The sequence below is a fragment of the Peromyscus maniculatus genome, chromosome 3 (genome assembly GCF_049852395.1).
Source record: "Peromyscus maniculatus bairdii isolate BWxNUB_F1_BW_parent chromosome 3, HU_Pman_BW_mat_3.1, whole genome shotgun sequence".
NCBI classification, from domain to species: domain Eukaryota; kingdom Metazoa; phylum Chordata; class Mammalia; order Rodentia; family Cricetidae; genus Peromyscus; species Peromyscus maniculatus.
Genome location: NC_134854.1, coordinates 116,470,446 through 116,480,223, shown reverse-complemented (window position 1 = coordinate 116,480,223; position 9,778 = coordinate 116,470,446). Strand labels below are relative to the sequence as shown.

Below are 9,778 nucleotides of genomic sequence, written 5' to 3'. Positions count from 1 at the left end.
GTCTGTGTGGATCGTCATGGTGAAGGACCAGGAAAATCCTTTAATGAGGAGACTGCTAAAGAGTCAGTCATCCTGAGGAGCCTGGAAAAGGCTAATCTCCATGTTCACATAAGGTCTATTAGCGGGCAAATCCTAATAGGCTTTACAGAAGTGGACAAAGTAGACACCAGTTGCTTCTCAGTTGATTCTTGCTCTCTCCTAAAAGTGATTTATATGAGAAATCTTAAGCACTGTCATAGAATAGTGCTGTCAGAGGGAAGAGTGTTAAACAGAAGGAAGAGTTGATGTTTCACAGTTTGGTAGACATTTTCTTGTGTACCACCTTTGATTATTTTATACCGCGACGTAGTGAGAGATTTTCTTATTTAAAGATATTTACAATAACCTTTGCCTCAGGGTACATTGGTTTATGTGTGGCATCTGTTTTAATAGTCTCTGTTTTGGTTGGTTTTGTGAGGCAGGGCTTCTCTGTGTAGCTTTGGAGCCTGTTCACATGGACTTGTTCATCTTCATCTTTAAAGTTGTCCTCATGTGAAGTTTCTATTTCACACAGTGAAAGAAAGAAAATTATATCACTTAAATGGGCACTAGAAAGGAAACTGAATGGAATTTGATAAAGAGATAATGAGTGATGGAATGAGCAGAAATGATGGGCAACAGAGGGTTCATAGAGAATCTCCCAGTCAAAGTGACTTTGAAGTTGGGAATTAACATGGGGCCACGTTAGCATGTTGGGGAGACAGTGTACTTTGCAGAAAGACTGGCAACTGTCAAGGTCTGAGGACAGGAGCAGGTTGCAGACACCCTGTACATTTCAGACAGGCCTTAGAGTAGCTGGAAACTGGGTCAGAGGGCAGTGGGTGCTGGGGATGTAACTTGGGTCCTTATGCTTGAAATATCTCCCTAGCCCCACAAACCACTTTATAGAAATCCTCGGTCTTTGCCACGTGAAGATTGTTGCAGTGATTTTTTTTTTCTCTCACTATCTTTGTGACTTGCTATCCTAGCGAGTTGGGAGCTCTTCTTTCTCTCACTGTCTTTGGCTGCTCAGGAATATTACCAACTGCTTCTGTTTGAACTTAGGGTGATTATTGGAGAAATTATTTTGGTCACTCCACGTAGTTAAAAGGATATTTATTTAATGGCGTAACTCACAAATTAAGTAATGGGTAGGTCGCAGGGTCTGGGGAAGGTGTAACGCAGTCCAGCGGTGTTCTCCGGAGCTCTGCACAGTCCACCTTCACCGTTCAGCGTCCCGGCACAGAGAGAGCGCACAGAGAGAGCGCGCTGGCCCATCCAGCTCTCGGGTCGCCAGGCGCCTCCCCTCGCCCCGCCTCGTAGGCATGACAGTTGCCAGAGTTTCAATGGGGGTTGGAATTTCCAGATCCAAGCTGGAATGGCTACCCACTACAGGTGATACTCTTGACTCTCACCTCAAACTGTTGTTTGTGTTTGGTCCTTGAGGCTTGAGTGAAATCCTTTACTTTTATGGACTATGAGGAGTCTAGAATGGAACCCCCAGGGGGTGATCTGGAAACTGAAGCCTGCCTACCCACACCCTGTTGCTGGGGCTCAGCCTTGTGCTATAAAGAGCCCTCTAGCTAGGTGGGACTCCGCTGCTCCTGTCCTCCTGCATCTGTCCTCCATCCTCCATCCTCCATCCTCCATCCTCCATCCTCCATCATCCTATGCCCTAGGTCCAGTTCTCCCTTCTTAGTAAAACCCTCGCTAGCTTTCCAGTGTTCCTTAATCCTTCCTGCCTTTGAGTTCAGGTAATGCCATTAGCCTCCCTTTCCTAGAGTAGCCCTGCTTCAAGTAACACAATTGTCCATGGGTGTCCAAAGGGGGTTTCTTGAGTCCAGGACCCACTGAGAGGGTGGGAAGATGTTTAAGTTACTTACAGAAAATGGCTTAGTAGTTACATAGAACCTGACTCCTTGCACATACTAGGTACATGTTCACCATTGTTCTCTACCCCCAGCCTTCCAATATACTTTAATCATTTCTAGGTTACTAATAGGATTCCCTGTGAGATAAATGTGATGTAGACATTTGCTGTGCTGTCTCCATTAGGGGATAATGGCAGCTAAAAATCTGTATGTATTCAGTACAGACACAAATTTTTTCCATCCAGTATTTCCACCCTATGGTTGCTTGCATCCATGGATGTGGAATCTGTGATGCACAGAGAGGGCCAGCTGCCTTCTATTTACTACTAGATGCTGTGACTTTCAAGATGTGCCTTCATCATAACAATGCATTTTCAGTGAGAAGAGTAGCATGCATCTACTTTTTTTTTATTGGAAACACAAACATTATGCTCTCAAAGATATCGACACAATTCCAAGTGCATAAAAGTAAACTTATGTTTTTAAAAGATAGGTATCTTGAATTGTTCACCACAGAAATCCCATTATTTCTGCATTTAACCCCCCCCCCAGAAGTCTTCCTTATATCTGGGAGCACAATGGAAGTTTCAGGTCACAGAAACATCTGGATTTCTATGGCACAATCTCATCTGGAAGTATAGTCATCTTCCACTGTGCAGTATAATCAAGCCAGGTAGAATTCAGAGATTGTCCAGACATCAATTAAGCTGTCAGATAGTGTTTTGTTCTTTTACTGTACATTTGTTGCATTGCTGGTTCAGGAGACCAAAGATGGTACTGGGAGGTGAACGTAGGATCTTGTGCATGCTCGGCAAGTGTTGTACCATTGCTGTGTTCTGAGATCCCCAAACCCTGTTTTGATCACCTCTGTACAGACATTTTGAGTAAGCATTTTGAAAATGAATAATAATTGCACGTACCAGTTGCATATCTGTATAGTTTGGGCTTGCACTTCATATATTTTAAAAAAGTATATATGTTTGCATGTGTGTTGTGCATGTATATATAAACATTCATAGTTGTGTGGGTGCGTGTGTATAGAAGTCCTCTTTTGCTCTCCACTTTATTAAGTATCCAGAGTTTGCTAATTCTGGGTTGTCTCAATAGCCAGTTTGTCCCAGGGACTTCCTGTCTCTCCTTTCCAATGCTGGGACAAAAGGTGACCCCTCCACTTGTCCAGCTTTTAATTGGATTCTAGGGATCTGAATTCCAAGTCTCGTGCTTTCCCAGCAGGTTAGCTGCAGGCTCCCCTAGCCTCTTTTTTTTTTTTTTTTTTTTTAAATTTTACTTTTTTGAAATTTCTAGTGATTGGTTACTGCTGTGTTCAGATACTCTTCCCATAGTTTGTGAGGCAGAGTGCTAAAGCAGTATTTTTCACCCCTTGCCGAGTATCCTGTCATTCTAATCAGATAGTGCTGTACGCCATTGTTAAATCAGAATCTGGGGAAGAGAGCACAGGGCCCTGTAGCAGGAATCTTAAAAGTTCTTATTAATAAAATCAAACCTGAGGCGAGTTATTGGGGTCCATGCTGGTAGATCAGAGAGACAGAACAAGCCACAGCTATCTCACCTCGCCGGATCCTCAGCTGGTCTTGTCTCCTCAGACTGGAGGCCTCTGAGTCCTCATCCGGAATGGGTCTCAGCTGAATTACTGCTCAAAAGCCTGAATGCTTAACCAGCCAAATGCTGAACCAGCCAAATGCCTCTAGTTTCTGGTCCTCATGCCTTATATACTTTTCTGCTTTCTACCACCACTCCCTGGGATTAAAGGCTGGCTTTCTGGGATTAAAGGTGTGTGTCACCATGCTTGGCTATTTCCAATGTGGCCTTGAACTCACAGAGATCCAGAGGGATTTCTATCTCTGGAATGCTAGGATTAAAGGTGTGAGTGCCACCATTTTCTAGCCTTTGTATCTAGTGGCTGTCTGTTCTCTGACCCCAGATGTATTTATTAGAGTACACAACATTTTGGGGAACACAATACCACCACAGGGCCCAGCATTACTGTTTTCCTTACTTTTTTATTCTTTGTAGCAGTTTCCAAACTACCCTGGCTGTTGTAATGGCCTAGTTGACCCCACTTTTGTAGAGAACCCAGTTTCTCTGTGATGTTTAGGAATGCTTCATTTCCATAAGAAACTGAGCACTTTTATACTGAGACCTTTGCTTTCTTGTGACTTTCTTTGTTTCAGGATGTTGTCACATGGGGAGAGGTGTAGCTAGAGTTTTCCTGCCTTGCCCACAGTCAGGACAAATCTGTCACCAGCCAGTCCCACAGCCGCTCAGACCCAAGCAAGTAAACACAGAGGCTTATTTTGCTTACAAACTGTATGGCCATGGCAGGCTTCTTGCTAACTGTTCTTATATCTTAAATTAATCCATTTCTATAAATCTATACCTTGCCACGTGGCTTGTGGCTTACCGGCATCTTCACATACTGATTGTCATGGCGGCGGTTGGCAGTGTCTCCTTCACTCAGCCTTCCACTTCCCAGAATTCTCCTCCTTGTCCCGCCTACTTCTTGCCTGGCCACTGGCCAATCAGTGTTTTATTTATTGACCAATCAGAGCAATTTGACATACAGGCCATCCCACAGCAGAGAGGGGGTGCCACAGAAGGGGGTCACACTACCTTTTGCTTGTCTCTATTAGCTTGAGCCTGGGCCTGCATAGGTGGTGATTGGTACCCAGGCCTGCTCTTCCTGAGGCTTCCCCCAGGAGGGTAGGCGGGAGCTAGGCTCTCAACAGGTGTTTGGGTTAGAATGTGGTGTTTGAAGATTGATTCCCCAGCTGGTGCTGTTTCCTGGAGGGCACGATGCTTACCTGCTGGGCATAGGTCACTAGTGGTGTGCAGTGAAGGGAACACCTGCCTCTGCTTTCATTCTTGGGCTTTTGGATCTGCCAAGACGTGAGCAATTCCCTGGCCGTGAACTACCTCATGCCTCCCTGCCAGGATAGACTGAGGCCATGAGCCCAGATCAGGCCCTTTAAGCTCTTTCTCTCAGGTATGTGGTGACAGCACCAAGGAAGATGACGAGTACAGCTGGTAACCCTTAGGTACTTAACCAGTGAGGATCCGGTGAATGGGTAACCTGTGTCCGGCAGGCTGGAGTCATGAGAGAAAGCCAGAGGGAGGAGGCACACGAAGGGCATCCTGGTCTGAGGGACGGTGGGAATGGTCTTAGACGAGAGTGGAGCTGGCAGTGTGGGATGAGTGTGCGGGGTGGGGAAGGGTAGTCACAGAGCCTTGCAGCCTGTGGTACGGAATCGGTTTGGACCTTATTCCAAGAACAGTGACTGTCTGTTGAAAGATTTTAATAGGAAATGAGCCTCCTCCCTCTACGGTACATCTCTGAGGCCGAAAGTCTCTGAAAGTGTGAAAGGCAAAGAGAGGCAGGTGTCTTAGTTTGGTTTTCAGTCTTGCAAACAGAATAGACAATATACCAGGCTTGCTTGGCCGGGCCCCTCTGGCACTCTTGGCTCCTCATGCCGCTTATCTCACGGAAGGCTCATGGAGCTGTGTCTCTGCAAGGTCTGAAACGGGACAGTAAAAACCGAATCTAAAGGTTGTGTTGTCATGCCGTCTCCCCGACATCCTCACAGGGTAAGTGTGGGTGCTCCTTCCAGAGTCTTAGATTCACCTGGTTTTGAGGAACGTGGCTCTATAGTTTATGCCTAATTTTAGGCAAATTAAAAACTGGACCATTTGTAAACAGCTCTGTAGGAACTTTAAAGAAATCATTGGTGCAGGTATAATATGAAGGAAGGAGCCTTCCTGTTCCCTCTTTTAAGGAAATGGATGAAGGAGGAAAGGAAGGAAAGAGACAGAAACAGTGAAAGACAGACAGACAGACACAGACACAGAGACCGATATTGACATTTCACTAGGGGGGCTTTCTGTATGCTGGGAATTCAGTTCTCCCGCTGCCCAATGAGATCTACAGAGCTATCCTTCCTGTCTTGGAGACGAGGAAACCGAATCTTAGAAGCAGGTTGTCCAAGGTCACCACTCGCAGCTGGGAAGTGGCAGAGTAGAGTACACACCCAATCAATCCTGTTGCTCAAGGTTTCCTCCCAATTTCTGCAGAACGTGAAAGCTTCACCTAAGACAGCCCCCTCCCCTGCCCCCTTGGTGAATATGAGCATCGCCCAGGGCTTCTTTTCCCCAGCTAGACATGGTGATTTCATTCCAGCCACTTTATGACGTGTATAGTCAATCTATAATTCCTTCCAGTTGATCCTTAACTTCTGATTTTGCGACAGCTCTTTAAGACAGCGTCAGCCAGTTCTCTCTCCTGTTCCTGAAGGTTCATGTTGGAGAGGGTTGATGCTGCCGTCTTGGTCCTGCTCTCAAGCAAGAGAGAAGGGCTGATGTTGTGCCTGCCCTTGGGCTGTGCCCTGATGGTGTGCCTGCTCAGGCCCTGCCAGCAGGGGATAGCCAAAACCCAGGTCGTCCTGCCCATGTTGCCCTGCCTGCCCTTCTTGCAGAGTTGCTGGCAGAGCTCGGCCTGCATGGCCCACATTGGAGTCAAGGGGAGGGAGCTACAGGCTGGTACAGGTAAGAAAGCTCCCGCAACCTACTTTTTCACAGCTAAAATTAAGACCTGCTTGAGCCGCTAGGAGACGTTGGTGCTTCCTGCAGGATCAGAGATTGGTGTTAGGGTTTTCTTTTGCATCTTCAGGGCCCGGGATAGTCTCTGCCTTCTCTAGGAAGAGAGTGTTGGCTGTTGTCTTCTTGTATTGTTTGGGATTTTATTGGTCATGAGCCATCTTGGTTTCATTTACTTTCATTCCACCTGAGAGTGGGTTCCATTCTCCGTGGCCGTCTGGGCTGCTGTCAGTCCTTATCAGCTACCAGAAAGACATGACCCAGAGATGAATGCCATTCTACTTCAGCCTTACAGCATTCATTAAAGTATCTGTAGAAGCATCGCTCAGCAAGCAGATGCAAATTCAGGTACTTACTTCCCTCCCCTGCTCTGTTAGCGATTACAGCCAGTCCTGTTCAGGGATGCCCACAAAGACTCTGTGTGTGCACGCGCACATGTTATTTTGCATTCTTTAGCACTCACTGAACAACACTGGGAAAAAAAAAATTACCAAGCACGTTGTTCTTTAGAGTAGGATGGCTTCGGTGGTTCTTTTTGTGTGGTGCAAGTTTTATTTTCCTCTGTTAATAATAGTGACCTTCAAACCTGGCAAGTGTCTCCTGGAGCAGAATAAGCCTGTGCTAGTAGTAAGCGTGGTAATTATCGGAGCCCTGTGGGAACACAGGCATTTGTGAGTTTGGGGCATTCTTGGATATATAAATGCAAATTCGTGGAGGGCCCTTAAGGGATGAAAACAGAAGAATTAGTCTATACAAAAATGTGCCTTATTCCCAGGAACTGGGATCGGAGCCGTGGTATAGCTTGAACAGAAGAAGTGGTTTGTGTAGGTAGGTAAGTGATTTTCACCATTCTGAAGCTTAACAGACCCATTTTTCAACAGGAGGGAAACCCCCTTCGCAGCTCTTTATTCTCCACAGCGGTAGCAACCAGCCAGCGAGAGTGTTTTTAATTGAAAATCACATAACTTCAGCTTAGCCAACTTTCAATTGCTTCCCAAGCGCAGCGTTTTGCCAGAGTTTCAAACAAGACTGTACAAGAAAGGAAAAGAATGTGGGATTCACAGATACTAAAACATTGTAAAAACAGCTCTGATATCACCAGCCAATTTAGACACCGAGCGCCTCTCATCATTTGCCGAGGGTGAACAGAAACTTAATTCATACGCTTTCTCAGAGCTTCCTTGTCTCCTTTCTGGTGGTTCCTCCTCTTTTCATGGACCACCCTGACTTGTTTGCACTTTTGTGTCTGTGGCTTCAGCTCTCTCGGTCCTGTGTGATGATTGCTTTGGTTAGGGAGGAAATGCTTTAGTGGATGACTCTGCGTCACAAGCACTGTAATGCTCTTGACAAATGTAGACAGAAAGTGTCTAACTTCAGGGCATGGGGCATAGCACAGGGTGTCTGAGGGATGGACAAGGAAGGGGATACCAGTGTCAGGGCCTCAGGAGCAACACTGTGTGGTAGATGTTTCTGCATCTCATTTCCTCTTCCTGTGCTCTTCATTCTTCTCTGGCCTTCCCAGTCCCTGGCTCCCCATATTCCCAGCATGCATTTCAGACTGAGGCTAGAATCTTTGTCTACACTGTGCATTTGGAAGGGATGGGCTCTGATTGATCCACTGTGGACAGAAGCCCACATCTGTGGTGCAGGAAGTGAAATCCCATGTAACTCAGGGGCTGGAAGCAAATCTGATGTAATCATTGTAGGGGCAGAAATGGCTCCAGCACTCAGTGTACCATTGTTAGTCTTCTTTACAGTTACGTTTGTTTATTTGTGTGTGGGCGTGTGTGGAGATCAGAGGACAGCTTGTGAAAGTTGGCTCTCAATGTCTATCATGTGGGTCCTGTGAATGGAACTTAGGTTGTCAGGCCTAGTGGTAAGCACCCTTACCCGCTGAGCCACGTTGCTAGCCCACACTGTTAGTTTTTGTTTTCTGTTTTTCTTTTTTAACGAGTTTTTGTAGGACCTTCTTGTAGCACGAATCCTAATTGGTCTTAATAATCAAAACCTGGAGTCAGATATCAGGGTGAAAGCTGAAAGATCAGAGGCTCAGAGCAACCAGCCACTAGAAAGACTTCTTTTCTTACCTCTATCAAATCCGCAGACTGAAAAGGCCAACCAGGCTTCTGTCTCCATACCACCTTATCACTTCCTCTCTCTGCCCAGCCATTACTTCCTGTTTCCTCCTCTCAAGTGCTGGGATTAAAGGCCTATGCCTCTCAGGTACCTGGATCAAAGGCTTGAGATCCCTAGTGCTCAAATTAAAGATGTGTGCCACCACTGCTTGGCCTCTGGTGGCTGGCTCTGCACTCTGATCTCCAGACAAACTTGATTTGTTAGAGCACAAACAGAGTATCACCAAACCTTCTTTTAATGCTGGGGATCAAATATAGTGTATTGTGTATGCTAGGCTGAGCTATGCCTCCAGCTCTTAGAAATCCTAACTCCTTTTCTACTCCAATTTCAGGTTCATCAGTCAAGTCCAGGATAGAAGTATAGAGAAGGAGTAGATGGAGGACTTGCTTGTTAGGCTCAAGACTCCATTCTGAGCGACACAAAAAAAAACAAATCCTAACAAAAGAACATCAAACCTAGTCCAACAGAAGTATTTACATGTCTGGTGCGGGACAGGCAGATATTGACAAAATAATTGTGTGTTAGGGTATTATTAGCATGTGAGCACTTATTGAATGCCTTCTGTCTCCTGGGCCCTGTTTCAGCTTAGACAAGTAACACATGCCTCAGAGTTTTCACCCACACCATGTTATCTTCCCAGAATTATAGCCATATGCTTTCTGTCTGCTGGATTCCCACCTGATTGTCACTGGAATGAGAGCTTATTTTGAAGGTTGTTCCTTGATGCTGTGTGTACATTTTTTTTTCTGTCCTAAGTGATGACATTTGAAAAAAATGATTAAATTCAGGGAGGCCTGGTATAACAAAAGATAAGATAGTGTCCAGTGAAATAATTTCCAAGGTCCAATGACTGGGTGTGTGATAATCCATCACTTGTCCTAGAAACATGCCAAGAAGCAGAATTGGCCAAAAGGATAGAAAATGCTTTATGTTTTTAGTTCAGGTAATTGGTTTCACTGGATAAATGATAACTGAAAGCAAATCTGAAATTCTGTTAGAAGTTTAATTATTATTCTCTTTGATCTAAGTGTGCAAATGAAGACATGAAAAATGTTTCTTGATAAGCAAGGTTTGGGTTTCCATGGATTTAAGGCCATCTTAGTACGTTCACTTTGGACCAAGACTTCTGTAGCATCTGGAAAATT

At 45.4% G+C, this 9,778-nt stretch overlaps 1 protein-coding gene across 42 annotated transcripts in view; it reads left to right on the top strand.

Moving 5' to 3' along the window:
* The window catches only part of Magi1 (membrane associated guanylate kinase, WW and PDZ domain containing 1), a 650,928-nt gene that overhangs the window by 128,119 nt on the left and 513,031 nt on the right, over positions 1 to 9,778 (top strand). The window contains exon 1 of one of the 42 annotated variants that reach the window (XM_042273688.2): positions 6,118 to 6,446. The exons of the other annotated variants lie outside the window; for them this stretch is intronic. Within the exon in view, the coding sequence (XP_042129622.2) occupies positions 6,200 to 6,446 (247 nt within the window). The 5' untranslated portion in view covers positions 6,118 to 6,199. Of the gene's footprint in view, positions 1 to 6,117; positions 6,447 to 9,778 lie in introns of those variants that run through there. 42 annotated transcript variants of the gene reach the window in all.